General features: G+C 36.4%; 2 protein-coding genes across 9 annotated transcripts in view; both read left to right on the plus strand.

Annotated features, from left to right (window-relative positions):
• Window positions 1–10,996, plus strand: part of tead3 (TEA domain transcription factor 3) — a 34,997-nt gene extending 24,001 nt beyond the window's left edge. The window contains exons 4-16 of one of the 8 annotated variants that reach the window (XM_023324966.1): window positions 715–779; window positions 1,801–1,863; window positions 2,006–2,068; window positions 5,119–5,130; window positions 5,896–6,021; window positions 6,130–6,173; window positions 6,300–6,356; window positions 6,797–6,855; window positions 6,929–7,065; window positions 7,425–7,598; window positions 8,428–8,571; window positions 8,659–8,811; window positions 8,897–10,996. In XM_023324966.1, the coding sequence (XP_023180734.1) occupies window positions 715–779; window positions 1,801–1,863; window positions 2,006–2,068; window positions 5,119–5,130; window positions 5,896–6,021; window positions 6,130–6,173; window positions 6,300–6,356; window positions 6,797–6,855; window positions 6,929–7,065; window positions 7,425–7,598; window positions 8,428–8,571; window positions 8,659–8,811; window positions 8,897–9,010 (1,211 nt within the window). In that variant the 3' untranslated portion in view covers window positions 9,011–10,996. The remainder of the gene's footprint in view (window positions 1–714; window positions 780–1,800; window positions 1,864–2,005; window positions 2,069–5,118; window positions 5,131–5,895; window positions 6,022–6,129; window positions 6,174–6,299; window positions 6,357–6,796; window positions 6,856–6,928; window positions 7,066–7,424; window positions 7,599–8,427; window positions 8,572–8,658; window positions 8,812–8,896) is intronic. The other 7 variants (XM_023324967.1, XM_023324968.1, XM_023324969.1 and 4 more) reach the window with 7 other exon arrangements.
• Window positions 10,997–11,943: 947 nt separating this feature from the next.
• smpd2 (sphingomyelin phosphodiesterase 2) lies at window positions 11,944–18,657 on the plus strand. Its single transcript, XM_014469948.2, has 11 exons — window positions 11,944–12,352; window positions 13,935–14,070; window positions 14,175–14,271; window positions 14,435–14,511; window positions 14,916–15,009; window positions 15,583–15,672; window positions 15,762–15,844; window positions 16,073–16,205; window positions 16,683–16,787; window positions 16,919–17,087; window positions 17,249–18,657. The coding sequence occupies exons 2-11, from the start codon at window positions 14,021–14,023 to the stop codon at window positions 17,671–17,673; spliced, it is 1,323 nt and encodes a 440-aa protein (XP_014325434.1). The 5' UTR covers window positions 11,944–12,352; window positions 13,935–14,020; the 3' UTR covers window positions 17,674–18,657.
• The last annotated feature ends 891 nt before the right edge of the window (window positions 18,658–19,548 follow it).

Consider the following 19,548-nt stretch of genomic DNA (forward strand, 5'->3'; position numbering starts at 1 on the left):
ACCAGTGCCTTCTGGAGGCCAACTAGACTTGTTTCTCCTGTCATTATACATCTGGAGAGCTATTAAACTCCTTGGGTTTAAAAAGGCACGTCTTGACCAGTTTTGTCAGCATAATTTTCTGTCAGCAAATTTGGAAGCATTATTTTAATGATATGGTGGTTCTACCTCTCATTTCAGCCCCACTTCCACAGAAACCCAATAAGCGTGACTTGGCAGAGAAGAAAACTCAAAACCCCCTATGCACCCGGTTTCCTATAAGACAAAATCATGCAGCTTGTTTGTGCGTCTCATGCACTATAGTGAATTTTTACCTGATAAAAACAAAAGTTTGATGTAAAGACATTACCCATTAGTAAAAGTACAACCTAGCATAAGCGGCTATGATCTGCACAAGCTGTTGGGCAGAATTTTGAGTGGAGATGTTATGTCTTGAAAAACATGGTTGTTTGTATGGCAATGGGAAGACATATTATGGATTGTTAAGCAAGCAAATCAAAACATAAAGACAAAATAATTTAACCTTCCTATTTCTACTGTCAGAAACATGTAACAGGAAACAATGGAAGTATTGTGAATGTTTGTGTTGATGATGGACTCTGAGGCAATGAGATGACTCAAAAGAGAACACTGCCACCAAGTGTCCAATTGGGGATGTACATTATAATGTTTGTGTAACTGCCTTTCATAACTTTTCTTTCTGCTTTTTTGTTACAGGTCGAAATGAACTGATAGCAAGATACATCAAGCTAAGAACAGGCAAAACCCGCACACGAAAACAGGTAAACTTGTGCTAACAATGAAAAAGAAAAACATGCATGATTATTTTGGGTCTATTTTGGTAACTGTAATCCACTAAATAAAAAGACAGAAACCAGTCTGAGATTTTAAAGGATCATTATGGTTTTATTTTATGTTTATTTCAACAAATTTTGTAAAACAAATAGTAATTCCTTTGACCTACTTAACTTGAAAATATAAAAAGACATAACAGAATAAAGTGCTGTTTCTAAAAATCTTCTCAAACTTGGTCATTGCAAGTGTTTTCGCTTGAAGGAATTAAAACATGCCATTGTTGGCTGATTGCTAGAGGCTAATCTGTCTTAAAAGCATTAACTAGTAGTTTAAAAGTGTAAGAAATATATTTGTGCAGCATTATGCACACATTAGTGGTGAAATAAATTTTATTCATCACACAAAAGGTCCAGATCTTATTTGCCATCACATTGAAACAGAGGATCTTCAAGCAACTCATGTGTCTTAATTAATATTTTTCTGACATTTTTTAATGAAAAAAAGAAAAATCTGCATTTGCATGGCCTGTTGACTTTAACAATAAAGTACAACAAAGCCGTCTAAATGTTTTCACCTGATTTTATGTAGTGATTCCCAGAAGTATTGACCTATTTGTTGTATTGGTGTTTCAAGAAGGAGTTGAAGTATTTAGGTGAAGCGAAACAAAACTGTGTTAAAAGCACCGGATTTTGCTGTTGATGGCAGTCAGCCTCATAACTTTTTCTGGCTGTTTCTTTGGATTCTGTGTTATTATCGCTTATCTCCAGCATTATTTCACAGCTAACTACCACGTTACAAGAAACCTATTCACTAAAGTGTATAATTACCAATCTTATTCTTTAAATTCACTTTTCAATGTTTTTCAGCAACTGTTCTGACCGCTGAACATTTTCGTTGTTTCAGTAAAGAATTGGCATACACTCTACAAGTATGCACCTGCATGGTTGTGCATGCATGAATTTGATTGCATGTTATTTATTTGTTGAAAACTGTTTCACACCCCTGTAGGTGTCTAGTCACATACAGGTGTTAGCACGGAAGAAAGTTCGTGAATACCAGGCGGGTATTAAGGTAGGTCCCGCCGGCCCGCCTCCCGGCAACACTGACTGGGCGTCTCTTTCCTCTTTGGTTACGGCTTCTCCCTTTCTTCCCCGTGTCCTTTCCCTCCATGTCTTCTTTCCTCTTCCCTTCTCCTGGCTATTCTTCTGTGCAGGTTTCTAGCCATTTGCAGGTTCTCGCCCGGAGAAAATCTCGCGAGATCCAGTCAAAGCTAAAGGTATGCGCTTCACCTCAGCAGGGCTGGTACACGCTTGGCTTTGCACTAACCAGCTAATTTGAGAATCTGATTATCAATCTTTGCTTACATGGAAAAACCATTTTGGCTACACAAGCAGATGCATGCTTGCTGTGAACAAAATAATTGTTTGCATTCAAAAGTTTAAAATACAAATTAGATTTGCTTTTTTGCATCCAGTACATCGACATGCATGTTTTTTTTAGCCTTGTATTTGTACAGAAGTACACAGAAATCTAAAAATCAAGCTGTAATGGTTGTTACTATAGTCTTTGCTTTAATTGAACGTGCATTGCTAAGCCAGTCTAAAATGTTTATATAGCTGCATGTTGCTCCAGCTCTGTCTCTGTCCTCCAAAACTTACTGTACTCCTTTTGCTCTTTTCTTTCTTTCCTTCTTTTTATCTTTCTTTCTTCCTTTTCTCTTTCTTTCTTTCTTTCTTTCTTTCTTTCTGTTTTCTGCTCCTTCCACTTGAATATTTACAGTTTCTTATCTATTCCTTTGTTTGTAAAGTCTTCTGTAAAACTCAATATAAAGTTTTGTGCAACTCTTTTTAGCTTGTCTCATTCAAATTCTCTGGACTCTTTATGCTTTTTAAGTAATTTTTGCATATCCACACTGAAATAATTAATCTACTTCTAATACTTCTATATATTAAAAATACTATATTCTATGGGGCAAAAATTAGTTTAAATTAAACTTCTAAGACTGACTAACCTTCTAGAGTAGTGCCTCCCAAACAGGGGTTGGGGAGCTGTGGTTTACAAAAAACATAAGTGGGGCATCTTGAGGTGATGTTTTTGTCATTGTTTAAGAGATCAAATCAAATTGGGATGGGGTTATGTCTACTTTTTTTAAATTAACTTTCCGAAAATACTGGGGTGTACTTTGTTACTACCTGCATAAACAGGCTTGTGATGTTGCAAAATAACTATATGTAATTGCCATTTTAGTGCTTTTTATATAAGAAACAACAGGTGTTTCTGTTTTCCTCACTCAAATCACAAAACAAAGTGATCTAAGCAGTAGATAGGATTGTTCAATTTCTATTGAGCAATCTTTATTGCATATTTAAAAGAGCAACTAGGTGCTTTACATTTCTCATATACGATTTACTTTTTATCAATCAGGGATAAAAAAGCACTTTGGTTTAGTTGTTTATTTACCTGGCATTTTTATTATTATTATTCTCTGTAGTTATGAGTTAGGGTTTTTTACTATTGAGTGCATACTATTTATCTGCTAAATTCAAGTAAATTTCAGCACGACAGCTCATGTTTGTTGTAGTTCCAACCAAAAGATCCATCAGACCATACTGGTGCAATACTGGTTCTTTGGTTGTCCAGGGAGTCAATCTCAGATTAATAAGAACTAAGTGATACGAATGAAAAACAAGACAAAAATCTTGCAGGGATCTAACAAAATAGCCATATGTAAGACATACAGTGCCACCTAAATTTACCTCAACTAAATCTAAAACGGGAAACTAAATCTGGCCATGCATGGCTTCTTGCTTGTTCAATTATAGTTTTTTTTCTAGAACCTGCAGATTTCAGGGGAAGAAGTTGTCATGAGAGATAGGCCAATTAGATTGGAAATTTGGGAAATTTCCAGTTTCACTAGACAGCCACTTCTCATTAGAGAGCCAATACGAAAAATGGTTCCCAAATTCATTGGCAGATTCTTTGGACACAAACTATCCTTAATGGGGAAACTATTTAAGCAAATAATTTTGATGATAGGTCTGAATTTAAATCAGTTTTAAAAATAAAATAACTGCTAGGTTAACATAGCAAAATGTAGAAGTGCATTTATTAAAAGAATAAGATATTGCAGTATCACCATGGTAAAGTTACTGCCATAGATTCACTGCAGTTACTCTTAAATGCCACACATAACTGTTGAGTACATAATGCCACTGCAGAGCAGGAATGGCATCACAAGAAGAAAGTTCTGCAGAAAGTACACTCTTTACTCATAAAGAAAAAAATTGAGCAATTTAAACTTTTCTGTGAAGTACTTATACTGTCAAATTTGCAGATTTCTTTAATAACAGTAATTAAAGAAATACCTCTGCTATTGTATGTACCTCTGTATACTTCAATACTGTGTAGCACCCCACCTTATTATAGCTAGTAATATTTCTATTTAATAATGACATTTTAATATGGGTTTGCATTATGTCATAAGCAATAGCTAATATAAGTTCAGGCTCATGTTGTTTTGTAAGTTAAAAGATGGAAAAAATTGTGAAATACTGGAAAGTAGGTCAGTATCCATTGCAGTCATGTTTCACTTAATTTTAGTCAAAAGTGTGGCGTCTACCACATTTTCCCATAGATACAAAGTTTGTCCTAATGAGATGTTAGAAACCTCGCTTTAAGCACTTAGCAGTCTGATTCAAGAGTGTGTTGCCTTTTTAAGAACTTGGAACAATGAGGTGTAAACTAAGTTTTACATCGTACAATACCTGTTTTAAGGCTTTATCAACTTTGTCACCATGTCCTAAGCCTCTACATAATCCAAACATAAGTTGCAAGTATAAAACTGAAAGAGGTACTGCCTCTTTAACTTCTTCGAGAACACATTGACCTTCATATCAGTATTTGGGATTGACAGTTAAGTTGATAAACTTCCTGCAAAGTTAATGTAATAGACTGAAGACTTAATTTGGGAACAATTAGAAATCAGATTTCCATTCAAAAAGATTGTGAAACAGGACAAATTGCATTTAGTTGTTAATAATATGCATATCTTACCATTAGCTTTTTAAATTAAAGATAAAAATTCTTGAAATTTTAGATAACATTGACTGTCAGCCTCAAAAGGAATATTTTGTTTTCCCATGATGCCACAAGCTGTGCTTTATTTGCAATGGGTAAACTGTACCAAATATTTTTTAGCTGAATCGAAAAGTTTTACTTATTTCACCCCATTCACTATCACTATCAAATTTAAATGCCGTAGAAGTAAGCATCAAAACATTATATAGAAGTGCATAATACTAATGGTTTTTCTCTTTTTTGATTCAGGCGATGAATTTGGTAAGTGAATCTGCCTTGTGTAATATGCTTCCCTGCTCCCCTTTGTTTGGCAGCACTAGTGCACTATCCTTTTGCTATGGCCGTCTGCAGGCATGGCATCCCACCCCATCATTATCCGGTTAATAAACCGATGCTAAAGGAGAGAGTTCTGAGCACAGCCTTTCTATGATACCTCATTCTCGCCCCTCAGCCTCTGCCAGAAATCAAACTCTTGCTTGCTTTCCATTAGGTGTCGTTCTCGACACAGAGTCCTACTTCTGAGGTATCTGTCTTTCAGTCGCAAAGTAAGAGATTGCAGTACAAAATGCAACTATTTTGCAATCTAAAACAAAAAAATTTTAATATATACATATATACATTATTTATCTTTTAATGTGTTTTCTTAAATGATTTATCCTCCAAAGGGTTTGGATTGAAATTGGATGGGTTTAGACATCTTGAGCTACCTATGTTTATTCTTGGGTCTTGTGGTCTCTTGGATCCAGCTTTAATGACTTTATTCTATTTTTCTTGCAATGTTCTTGATAACCCACTGACCATCTACTGTTTATATTTGATCAATGCTGCTTCATCTGTGTCATTCTCTCTGCTTTATTCTGAAATCTGCTTTTCATTCAGAACAACACAGTTTTATTGCTAAGCTAACAATTTTCCAAGCTTTCTTTGACAGCTAAATGAGTTGTTTTATTTATCAAACATAGATGTTTTTGAGAAAAAAAAATTATATGCTGATTATTCCTCGCATATTTCTCTCTTAATTTTCAGGATCAAGCATCCAAAGACAAAGCCCTGCAGAACATGGCCGCCCTGTCATCTGCACAGATTGTCTCACCGAGCATGATAAAGAATCACCTTCCTCCTCTGTCTCCCGCCCCATACCAACCCACTCGAGTGAGAATGATTAAAAATGACTGTATATAAACATCTTATCACAGTGAAAAGAAGGGAAAAATTTGAGAAAAAAAAATGAAACACTTGTCTCTTTTTCTTGCCCTCCAGTTCTGGCCTCATCCAATCCCAGTACAGCCGGGGCCATCTCAGGAGTAAGTAAACACAAGAAATAAATAGCTGCAAAAAATAAGTAAATCAGTAAGCAGGTTAGGTTTTATGTCAGGTGAGTATTGCAGGTTTTTTTTTTTTTTTTACTGAATGACATTTTTCAACACTAGGATGGTTCTAGATGTCAACCCGGGAAGGACTCCTGGGCCTATCTGCACCAGCCATGTGTAAGTTCTCCTTAGCCAAGACCTGAATTTAAGCACAGAACAGCACTAACTCTTCCTGAACACCTGTATTGTTTATTTCCTACACTGTTGTTGAATTAACCACCATCAGGCAAATGAATAACTTCAGATTTGATTGAAAAAAGGGGAAAAAACATTGAATTCCTCATAATGTTGATGATCTTTTAAAAGTACCAAAAGCCTTAATTGGTTTTCTGTGATTTGTCTGGAAATTATATTAACTGGTGCTGTTTTGTTCTATTATGTAGCACTGAAGAAGGTGAACTTAACGCCTAGCTGGTGCAGCAACACATGATTATTCTTACAAGTTAACAGATTACCACAATAAGAAACACAAAGTTGGAGACATTAGCAGTACGTCTTATAACGAAAGACTTATAACTAAATACTTATAACTCACTTGGTCATTTGTTGTCTTTCAGCATCAAACCTTTTGTACAGCCTCCATACTCAGCCCTGCCAGTACAACAACCCATACCAGGTAGGTGTGACTTGTGAGTGTTTTAAAAAATAAAAAACAGACAGTTTATTCATGCCTGTGTGTCTGTGCCCAGCCTATGAGCCCTTGGCGCCTCCTCCTCCACCAACAGCGACCGCAGTTCCAGTATGGCAAGATCGGACGATTGCGTCATCTAAGCTACGGATGCTGGAGTACTCAGCCTTCATGGAGGTCCAGAGAGACCCAGACAATGTAAGCTGAATTTTGGAATGGCATTGTCTCTACCAAACATGCTCCTCTGTGGTGATCACAGAGGAGCATTTTTATTAATTTGTTTGTTGAAATTGTACCCTCTTTGTGAGACATTTAAATGATAAGAGGTACTCAAACTTCACCTGTGTTTTGGTGTTACACAATCATTATCCACTTTTTGTTTAGTTGTAAGTGGATCTAAAAATTTAGTTTATTTTAATTGAGATAAGTAAGGAATGGTGCATTGAAGCTTACTTGCTTCCTATATCAGTTGTTTATTGTTCTCAGAATTTTTTCCTGGTGATGTGATAAAGACTTTAAACTGACAACTTTGAACCTCTGGTCTTTTTCCACTGCAGTACAGCAAACACCTGTTTGTCCACATTGGGCAGACCAACCCTTCCTACAGCGACCCGCTCCTCGAGGCTGTGGAAATCCGGCAGATCTACGACAAGTTCCCCGAAAAAAAAGGAGGCCTGAAAGACCTTTACGAGAAAGGGCCCCAGAATGCTTTCTTCCTCGTCAAATTCTGGGTGGGATTTTGTTCATTAACTGCTAAATACATTATTTTCCACTCTAAACATCCCTCCTAGTGTATGTTTTAAATGTCTTAAAGAAACTCTTTTAAATTAATTGCACAGTGTTAAAGTTCAAGAAAACTAAAAAACAAATCTTTTATTATGTTATTTTATTTTGGTGGAATTCCGTAATAAGACATAAACCTGAGGCCCAGAGGCAATATCAATCCTAAAGACTGCATATTTTTATTTTTTCATTTTTATTATATTTAACTTCTGCAGATTTAAATCCATGGCCCCCTTATGGAGTCCATAAGGGGACTCCATAAGGGGCCCCCTTATGGAGTCCATAAGGGGACTCCATAAGGGGCCCCCTTATGGAGTCCATAAGGGGGCCATGTAAAAATAGAGTGATCCATCCTCACTTTCTCGAGATTCTGTGAAAGTTTTTTGAGATCCCGAGAAATATTTGAAAAGTGTGTTTGAGCTGGAGATGATGGTACTGCAAAAAAAGATTAATTTATTTAGGCTTTTTAAATATCCTTACCAAGAGAGCCAATGACTGCGGGAGGTGATGTATTTGAAATAGCGTTAGAGATGTTCTTTAGCATATTACCTTTTGATGACACCATGACGATTATAATAACTCAGATGATATTTTATTAGGTGCAATGAGTTTTGCAATATTCGCCATATTTATTTTCTGCTTGAAATCAGTCTAATATATAATTTGTCTTCAGGCTCTTTGTGAGATTCTGGTGTTTCTCAATTTGTTTCCTATTAGACTTAATTTTTTAGTTTTATGAACGTTTTTGTTATAACTAAAGTTTTGTGCTCTCTAAAGGCTGACCTGAACAGCAGCGGGATGCTGGATGGGCCTGGCTCATTCTATGGTGTAAGCAGCCAGTACAGCAGCATGGAGGACATGACTATCACAGTTTCAACAAAAGTCTGCTCATTCGGGAAGCAGGTTGTAGAGAAAGTCGAGGTACGGATGTGAATTAAATAACTATTTTCACAAACGTGCGTTTGATACTGCTCACTTATTTTCTCCTGTTTTTGTTGTATGCTCCAGACAGAACACGCCCTACTGGAGGGAGGAAAGTATGTTTACAGGATCCACCGCTCTCCTATGTGCGAATACATGATCAACTTTATCCACAAACTCAAACACTTACCTGAAAAGTACATGATGAATAGTGTTCTTGAAAACTTCACAATCCTACAGGTAAAAAAATCCTTAATTCAAATTAATCCTTAAAAAGCTGCCTGAAATACATAATCATTCCAATCAAATGTGTGTTTACACTCAGGTGGTGATGAACCGTGAAACCCAGGAAACCCTTCTCTGTATAGCGTTTGTTTTTGAGGTTTCCAATAGTGAACATGGAGCTCAGTATCACGTCTACAGACTTATAAAAGACTAACAGCTCGTCAAGATGATTCTGGAGAAGCCAGACTAAGTGTGACGCAATCTCTCTACGACCACCTCAAACATCCAGGAAATTTACAACAGAAACTTTTGACAATGCTAGACCGGACTAACATGGACACACGTTATGCTTTAAGGAAAGAATGCAAGGACAAAAGACAGACTCGCCAACATGAAACAAAATTGTGAAGAACTGTGGATAACCAGCTGTTTTTATGTGATTAAACAAGATGAAGTGGGTCACTCTGTGTTTGATGAAGATTGAAATGTTTTACTGAGGGAGGGAGAATGTGATTATGGGATTGTAAAGACTCTGATGGTAGCAGTAAGAGAAGTGCTTATTGGCCTGAAAAGTGGAGAGCTATGGACCACAGAAAGGGGAAAACCAGAGGGAAATTGTTTAAGTTTGTTAGTACAGCAAGTGCCTTTTTTTAACCAAAGGTTTTACCATTGCCTGCCACTTTGGATTGCCTTTTTTACTACCTCTTGTTTTTGAATGAGCAAAATATGTTCATACAGATGAGTTTTGTTACAAAAAATATTGGAGTCTGATCAACACCTGTGAGGGCAGTTTTTGTCTTTGGGCACACGGAGGAATGGGATAACAAACTTTCATTCTGCCTTATCTACAAAATATGACATGAAAAAGAAATTCTAAGCAAAATGTTTAGCAGTCCAAGTGTAATTGGGGAATGCTGATATTGTTGCTGTGTTATCGTAGTTCTGCTTGTATGTTTTTACATCTTAACAGTAAAAAATCAGGTCTTACCAGAATCTATCAGTTACAGACATTTGACACAAGGGTCTTGTATTATTGCAATTGTGACAGAAATCCAGGGCTTTATGTTCCTTATGAGACCCTTTGGTATTTCTTGCTGTTTAAAAGCGTGTGTTCAGATGCACTTAATAAAAAAAAAATATGATGGGGGGGTTGCAGCAACAATAGTGCTTATTTTCTGACTTGAGTTATGTAGCATAATTGAAATGTTTCTTTCTGTACTGTGAGTCAATGGATATTAAAGGAATATGTGTTACATAGGAGTATTTTTCGGGGGGCTTTTTGTTGATATTTGTGATCATGTAATTCAACACAGAGACCATGGTTAAAGGGGGAGAAGTTAATCACTGTTTCTTTTGTTTAAAAAAGAGATTGTATGCTGTGAAGTTGGTTTATTTGCTTCACTCTTCTCCATGTAGTGTGTGGAGAGGCTGTATTCACTGATAAAAAGTTCAGTTTTATTTAAGTCAGTTTTTTTACATACAAAATAATTATGAAATCAATTCAAATGATGATTTTGAAACAGAACTATTGTCTCTGTGGAGTATGACTATTGATTGTTATTTATGGGGTTGGAGGAGAAATACCGAAAAGGCAGGGTGGAGTTTCTCAAGACATGTTGATAATTTTCCAATGTGATAAAGGTGTTAAAACTCTGGCATAAGTTTTATTTGAGACAGAATTAACTTTTGACTCCACAATTCCTGCTAGACAAGCATCAGTTTTGTGAGGTCCACTGGAAAACATTGCTACAAGAGAGTAAAATTAAAAATATATCTGTGACTTTGGATGTCAAACTTCACAGCATGAATACAGATAACACTTCTCCTTTTGCAGGTCTCACGGTTTATCTTTTATACAGACATTTTCTGCCTGCATCAAGATTAATTTTTTGTTTTGATCATGTTGTCTTTTGACTTTCAGTGTTTGCCGTATGTTACACTGAAAATAATGTGTGATTGTTCTGGTATTGATAATACTGAGTTACCTAATGTATCATATTCGGAATGGTGTGGGAAGTTTTTTTTTTGTCTTTGGTTTAAGGTGGTTTACTATTGTCTTTGTTACAATTGTGCATTGCAATTTTATACTTAAAAGTAGAGGTTGGACTATGTAATCAACAAATGTATCTAACAACACAAGACGCATGGTGCCTTTGGGGCCATTTCCCCCCAGAAAACTCATTAAATTTATGTTAATTTGTTTTGTCTATGGTGGTTCTTCTTAATTTAACAAAAATATTAGCAACAAAATGTGTGGTTATGAAGTCTGCAATGACAGGCAGGAAGACATACATTTTTAGGAAAGAAAATATAATAGTAGATACTAGTTCAAATTAAGGTTAAACAGAAACCAACAATTAAATAATTAAACAAAAAAACTACTGCCTGTACTATTGTGAATATATTTACATGTACACTCACTGGCCACTTTTTTAGGTAAAGCTTGTGTTGGACATCCTTTTTGCTCCCAGAACATTTTTCTTTGTTTATTTAAATACTAATTTTTGGAAACGTACCTAAGTTGTTAGTCCTTAATGACATGATAGCATATCAGAGTTACTGCACATTTGTCAGCTGTACATCCACTTTGCTAATTTCCATCATGCTCTTAAAAATGCTGGTTGACCTAGTGACCTAGGCCACTAGAGTGCAATGATCCACTAGTTATGTTCAAGAAAGTAGCTTAAGCTTTGTGACAAAGTCTGCTGTCCCTAGTCATCAGAAGGACATACAGGTACTGGACACAAAGGGACGCCCTTGTCTGCAGGAATACTCAGACAGATGGGGCTATTCAATACTTCTTTGGAGCTAAGGGGCTCAGAACGTGCTACGAAAAATCCACCAGTACACTAATATCGCCAGTCTGAACCATTAGTTCCTGGATCCATGCTTTCTAATTAGTACACAAAATACTGACACTAACATCAATCTACAGAAAACCTTTAAGCCTGTTGCTGAGAAAAAAATAATTGTCATTAAAAAAAAATTAATTCCACTTGAAATGTAATACATCAGGAAACACTTTAACTTACCATTGTAAAGTACATCAAGGAAGTGCTGAACTTCAACTCCCAGAAGTCACTTCGACAAATGTAGCTCAAACCGGAAGTCATACTCTCAAAATAAAACTGCGTAAAAGTTGTAAGGGTTGTTTTAATGCTATCAGCTTTGACGTACAATGTTGCACGGGTAATGTAAGATTTGAAAGTTAGTCCGTAGTGTACAACTACTAAATTTGACCTGATGTCAAGCTTTAGTTGGGAAAGAACAGCTGTTATCGGTGGGCAGCCCATTATTTTTTTTATATACCAGCTGACTTGACGTCGGCGTGAGAGAAAGGCACGTATCAATGGCAATGTTTGAGTACAGCTATGTCAGAGTTAGTAGTGGCCTGAAATACACAGACCTTACTGCTATGTGTTTCCTAGAGGATCATTAACCTGGTGGCTAACAGGCTAACAGGAAGTGTTCTAAGACTAAAGCAAAAAAAAAAAAAATCTCATAACTCCGACGGCAAATCAACACTCCAATTCAGCCGACGGGAAGTAGACTGACGGTAAGTTATTGAACAAACTGATACCAGGTCAAAAGAAACCGGAGCAAGTTCCACAGCTAAAGAGAACAGCTAAGGGATTTAGTGGCTGTAAGCTAACGGTTGGCGTTTCCTGTAGGATAATAACATTTATAAACAAGCGGAACCACTTATAGCAGAGCGTTTTACATGTTTCAATAATGTTTTTTACAAAGGACCCAGGAGGCTCCTAAATGCGACTAAAGAGTTGTATAAATCAACATGTTAATAATAACAAAGTTATTTTCGGCAAAGCGTCACCTGTCCCGTCCCAACACTCTTCAGGTGCAGCATTTTATTCGGTGTCCTGTTAGATTACAGTATGACATCTGAATCTAACATATCTGAGTAACTGGAGATAGAGTTCCTATAATACTACTTTTTAAAATTTGTTCCAGGTGTATAATATAATTTGTAATGAATCCCTGAGGTTGATGTTTGTGATTTACTTATTTCTAGTCAATTTATCAGAGTCATCATCTAAACCAAAAACCTGCTAAACAGATATTGTAACCAAGATGTTCTTGGATGTTTGTAAATCACGTTTTATCAGTTAACCAGTATGCTGTAAAAATCAATTGATAATACTACAACCTAAAATTGGAGACTGCTTTTGTTTTTGTTTTCTGACAGTTATTCATAATGAAGTAAAATCCAAATTTACTCAAGCATCAAATAATAACAGGATATTGTTAAATAATTTGGAATTTAAAGCAAAAAATTTAAAATTTACTTAAAACATGTTTGTGGTGGACCTGGGGAATCTGACAGCAGGTGATAGACTCTTTCTAAATTCCATTACCTTTGGCCTCTCCTGATTGTTTTCACATTACCATAGTTTTTCCCTTTTCTTTCTAAACTGAGCCATGTCAGCACTCTGGTCTGGGCAGTGTGTTGTTCCAAAAGAGTTGAATGCAAAAGGGTATGTTTTTTTTTTAAAACGTGGAAAGAAAACTCAGCAGAAAGGTGCATGACATTTTGCTGCCTGACTGGGTCAGCTGAGCTTTAACACATTGATCATTCATCAGCTTTACTACTGACATCGCAGAAAGGTTATCTCAGCATTTTGTCACTTAAAATGTATAGGCCACAATACACAGAATTCTAAAAATGTGTCTTTTAATTAACTATGTATTTTTTGCTGTTAAAAAAACAAATCTGGTGGATGTAAACCACTTAAAAATAACTGAGGTATGGAGTTATAAGTCAGGTTTCAGTTTGCTTGACTTGCACTTTTCGTGCTTACAGTGCAGATCACAAGTCACAATTTTCCAGTTTCTCCTTTTGGTATCTGTTGTCTTTTTTTTGGTTGTTTTTTTTTTTTTTTAGTCAAATTCATAGGTTTTTATTTTTGTATACATAAGTGCACATAACCCTTTGGTTATCCTGCAATTTCCTTAATACCCAGGTTGTATTTACTCTACTAGTGACTCCAATTTAACTGCCCTAGTGATGCCATTTATACATGTGTATTGGATGTTTTTGTGCAATGAAATGCCGGCAATAAAAACAACAAAGGAACTTGGTATAATTCATCTCATCAATAATCTTTTATGTGACCCATCAGGATCTACGTCATCCGTCACATCTGATCTTAGCTACTCCCGATCTGAAACACCACCATCACCTCCACCGATCCATTGACTCTTCAGCATGGCTAACGCAGACTGTGTCAGTGTGCGAGTCTTTTCTCTGAACTGCTGGTTAGTGGCTGTGGTTTGGAGATCTTCCAAATACAATGTTTTACATCTGTGTGCATGTACAGCTTTGCAGAATAAAAACAATGTCTGTTCTCTCTTTACAAAAGGGGGATCCACTATCTAAGCAAACACTGTTCTCAGCGCTATCAGATGATTGGAGAAATGTTGTGCAAGGAACAACATGATATTGTCTTACTGCAAGAGGTAAGTGAAAGCTGTTGTACAATCACTTAAAGTTGATTGACTTTATCAGCCCATCATTTTGTAAGGTTGGGTATGCTAAAAGCATTCATTTAAATTGACAGAGATATAAACACTGATTTATCAAAAACTTGATTATGAAAGTTTACATGTCTTTTTTTTTAAGGTGTGGAGTGAGAAGGACTTTCTGTATTTGAAAGCGAAGCTTGCCTCTGCTCATCCTCACTCACATTACTTCAAAAGGTAATATCTGGGATCTCCTACTCCCAAAGGAATTCTAGTGAACTCTGGATGTGTTTCCCTCTTAACTGGGTGGTGTTATCTTATATAGTCAAAAGACTGTTGTAAGTGGAGTGTTAGAAAAATAGACATGCATTGCAGTGAGTTGTTTGAAAATGTAGCTAAAAACCCTCATGAAGGACTAATCTTTGCTACTTAATCTTTTGTCTTTGACCCACCCGTGCCCCTCACCCCAAGGCTGTTTTAGTTTTAGTCTTATTATAGCATATAAAAGCACAAGCTTCAATGGATAATCATTTGTACCTAGTACAACAAAATGTTACTTTTTATGTCTTATTTGTGTTATAGCTAAAAATAAAATAGTAAATGTAGAACTGATCATGTCCTGCCTTTTTTCTTCTTTGCAGTGGAGTCATAGGAAGTGGACTGGCCATTTTTGCCAAACACAGAATCCATGACACGTTTCTTTATCGCTACTCTCTGAACGGTTACCCTTACATGGTAAGTCCTTCACATTATAGAGGTTTGTGAAAGTTTACCCTTTCTTGCACATTAACTGAATTTCTGTTGATACAAGAGATAAAAATGCATATACGTGCCTATACTTTCATCCAACCATATCTATGTTTTTTACTAATGTGTATGTAATAAAACAAATAAAAATGACAAAAATGTAAATGTAAGCATCACTTCTAGCTACAGTAACAGCATGTGTTTAGAGCAATCACTTTAATTTATTATAAGGGATTTTGATTTTTGCTTCAGTTTGTAGCGACCATTAGACAAAAGTCAGATGAATAGACTAGGCTTTTCTTGTTATCTTTGTAGTTGAGTCCACTAAGGTTAAATTATAAAATCTCCATAAAGTCCAGGAATGTTTAGCCTTTTAAATTTGCCTAGCTGGACTGTGCTACTGATGCTGTTTGAATATGAAAATCATTGTGTTAAAACATAGGTTTAGAAGTCAGTGGAGGTAAAAGTACTATCACTTTTAGTCATACTGCCACAGTTTTCTGTTATTTTCTTCTTCTATCTGTTATTTTATAAATTTCATATATTCTCTCTTATTTGCAGGCTCACCATGGGGATTGGTTTGGAGGTAAAGCTGTGGGGATGGCCATACTGAACATTGCTGGCCTGACCGCAAACGTCTATGTCACACACGTAAGCTTTTGTAAAATCAGTTTGGTTTTTTTTTCTCTTCTAGATTTTATTTAAATGTTAAAAAGGCATTTGTATTTGTGTATTGATAGCTGCATGCAGAGTACAGCAGAGAGAAGGACTCTTATCTGCCCCACAGAGTGGTTCAGTCCTGGGAGCTGCAGCAGTTCATCCGGTAGTGTGTCTTTGCTTCAATGCAGCCTCTGTGATCTACTGCAGTGTGTGTTTACACTGCAATGTATTTACATATCATTTGCATGGCTATCTCCACCAGCTAACTTTTAGTAGTAACATATTGTTCCATGAGGTTCATTTCAATCATTGACACAAGAACCAAAGCAAATTCTTAAATGCATGCCGAGTTGCATCATTAAATAATTTTTTTTTTTTTTTTTTTGTTAAGTCATACATCTACTGGAGCCGACGTAGTCATTGTGGGAGGTGACCTCAACATGCACCCTCAAGATCTGGGCTGCAGGCTGCTGATGTCTTACACTGGACTGAAAGACTCTTATATAGAAACTGCTAAATTTGATGTAGGTAGCAAAAAGACAGCTGCACTGAAAAAAATTACTCTATTCACATGTAGAAAATAGAGTAAAATGCATAAAAAATTATTTTAGGAACAATTTAGCAGTTTTTAGCCGATGTTGTGTTTGAGATTTTCGTTTTACACTTTTGATAAGTCTACTATTATAGAATCTCAAAATGAATCAAACAGACTTTAAGCAAGTCCCAGCTTCAGAGTTGAAGGTCAAAAAGCTTTATTTCAAAATAAATGTTTGACAGGAGCTTCTTTTTCATGTTGCTCAAAACTGTTGTGAAACAGATGGACTAAGTTTCACAGCATCATTGTGGTTTTATGTTTTAAGATCTGAGTTGATTGCATGTCAAAGTGACTTGTATGAAATGAAGTTCAGGAAACTAAATTAAGGGACACTTTACTTGCAAGTAAAAACTATTTGTTTCTTTATGGTTACTAAGATTTTACAAACATGTTTCTTTTTTTTTAGGGATGTGAAAATGGTATGACTTTAATAGCAGACAACCTTTTTATCCGTAAAAATGAACTCATTCCCTTTGAGAAGGGGATTCGGATCGACTACATCTTGTTCAAGGTGGGTGAAAGCTTAAAGCTGTTAAATGCAGTTGTTTTTGAAATCCTACTTGTTCACATGAATATTTTACAAACTGTAAATGGTTTTTTTTGTTTTGTTTCTTTTTAATTCAACTCACTTTGTCTTTTCAGGGTTCCTCCACAGCGAAGATTTATTGCGATTTCATGTCCACCACCAAAGGCTCCGTTCCTGGCCATACCCTCCCGTATTCTGACCATGAGGCTCTCACTGCAGAGTTACGGCTAGAATCCCACATTCCAGCTCAGACTGGTAGTGACAAGACTCAGGACACTCCTGCAGGTATCACTACCATAAATGCAAAATAACTTAGTAGTGTCGGTTCATAGATTTCCCTAGAAGGGCCTCGCTTGTCAATGCTTCTCTTGCAAGATGTATCAAATAAGGTGTTTGATGAGTGTTTTTTGACAACGTCTTTGTCCATTTTCTCTCTCCTTGTTCAGAAAAGCTAGCTGAGCTGATTGACACTTTAACCGAGGCACGCACAGAGGTCAAAGTGGGCTTGCACTGCGCTGAGAGGATGCGCTACACTGCTGCACGTACTGGAGTGATGGGCTTTGCGCTCCTGGTCCTGGAGCTGGCCATCGCAGCGGTTCCCTGCTTCGCTCTGGGAGCGGAACAGCCTTTTCCTCGTATCTCCTTCTACCTGCTGGCCGCTCTGTGCTTCACCATCCTGCTGACCACCTTCCTGCTGTACATCTTTTATACCATGGAGCTGAAGTCTCTCCAGGGAGCTGAAGATCAGATGAGGCTGGCTGTAGGTAGTCTCCAAGAAAAGCTCAGAGGTTTCCCTGTTGCTCAGATTCACGATGCACCACAAAGGTCTCCAGAGGGGCAACAGCCCAGTGCCTTAGATCCAGAGGAGTAACTTTAGAAGATTGTAGTAAGAAAGTTTTGAAGTCCGCTTTAGTCTTTTCTTCCAAATACGCTTTTGAGATTAAATGCCTCAGAATGAACTAGAAGTATGAAACATTTCTGAAGGTAGTGCAGGACACATTCTTTGACATTTTTATACTTTTATAGTCATCTGCAGATCTTTATAGCTCCTCGGTTTCCCTCTATGCAGTTGCAGTATACAGATATGCTTCCTAGTTCACAGCAATTCCATTAAATGTTGCTGTGGTGCTTAAAAGTCTTAAATATATATTTTTTTGCATAATTAAGCCTCGGGTCTGACGTCCATTCCACCCACCCGTAGTTTGACTGGGACCAGTTGTTTTTGCGTTGAATTTCATGTGTGGCATTACTGACTCCTATAAACCATCACACAGCTGCTGTTAGCCAGGTTGTGGTTGTTACAATGTACTTTGAAGCTGAGAGAAAGTTCTCCGACCTAGAAGTAGCAGACACTTTGCACGGTTTACATTTCAGTTTTTTTTTCTGTAGTTACTGTAAGGATAACTATGAAGCTGTTAAAACATTTCAGTTTTTTATTCTAAGTGGACAGGTAAATTTATCTGCATGTCTTTTTTTTTTTCTTGCTAACCAATATTGTGGCATTATTAATGTCTATATTTTAGAGACAATCTGTACTCCTGTTTCATGTATTATTAAGCTATGGAAATAGTTTGAATTGACTGATTGTAAAATTGACCTTTTTGATAATCAAAACAATTTTTTTAACAAAAGTTTTCTGGATAACTGAAAATTTGAAGTTGAATAATATATTATTAGTGATGTTGATTTACATTACATTTGCTTATTTTGTGCTGCCACATTACTGAATGTGTTGCTCTAAAACCATGATGTGAAACTCTTGGTAGTTCTTAAATCAAACATATTGTTCATTCCCCTGTAAAGATTGTGATGAAGATGAATCATGGAAGCAATAATAAATACTTTATAAATGCCACCATACTGTTTCAAATTTGTATTGTTTTTTTGGTTTTTTTGCAAAAGCATACATGCTCTTAATACTTTGCCATGTTACAATTCAAATGCCGATGTCTTTATTGGAGCTTTTCCTCTTATACTTTGACAATGTGTTCTTTGTTGGTCTGTCATAAAATTCTAAATATATTCAAGTTTTAATGAGATACAAAAAAGGAGCATAAACAGCACAGCACAGTTTGGCAAAAAGATTCATACATTCACCACCAGAGGGCGGTCTTTCTGTATTTAACAGATGGACTTTTAAATGGTATGTACAACAAACATCACTGCAGATTTCAAGACAGGTGACAGTAGGATTATACTTAAGGCAAAGTTGCCAGCTGCCACATGTACGCCCGGAGGGCAGCACAACCCTTGGGTGTGTTCCTTTAAAGAGTTTTTTTTATTTTTTCCCTGAGCACTCACATGAATAATTCATTATATTTAGAGGCTATTCTGTATACTTGTCCATGTGAGAAAGGCACACACTGTGCCGCCAATTTTCTGGAGTCAAACCTGATTTCAAATCCATTTGCTATCATACTGACTCACAAAATGATTAATTCATGTTTTTCTAAATTAGAGCCAACTTGGAGCATGGTTCAAACCCCTTTTATTTTACAGGTTACTCTTGTGATGAGACAATAAGGCTGTTTTGATATAATTTGTTGTACCGACTGAAAGGACTAGCTAGTTGCGTGTTCCATTACAACAGAACCTTGTAAGTGATCGCCTGTTTTGAGTTTCCAACTCAGATGCTTTGATTTTTTTTTTAAGCATTTGAGTCAAATTCAAGAATAGTCATACAATGATAGAATGCATTTATAATTTGTTCAGTTGCATTTGTTCAGTATGTCAAAAGGTCAAAAAT

The sequence above is a fragment of the Xiphophorus maculatus genome, chromosome 20 (genome assembly GCF_002775205.1).
Source record: "Xiphophorus maculatus strain JP 163 A chromosome 20, X_maculatus-5.0-male, whole genome shotgun sequence".
NCBI classification, from domain to species: domain Eukaryota; kingdom Metazoa; phylum Chordata; class Actinopteri; order Cyprinodontiformes; family Poeciliidae; genus Xiphophorus; species Xiphophorus maculatus.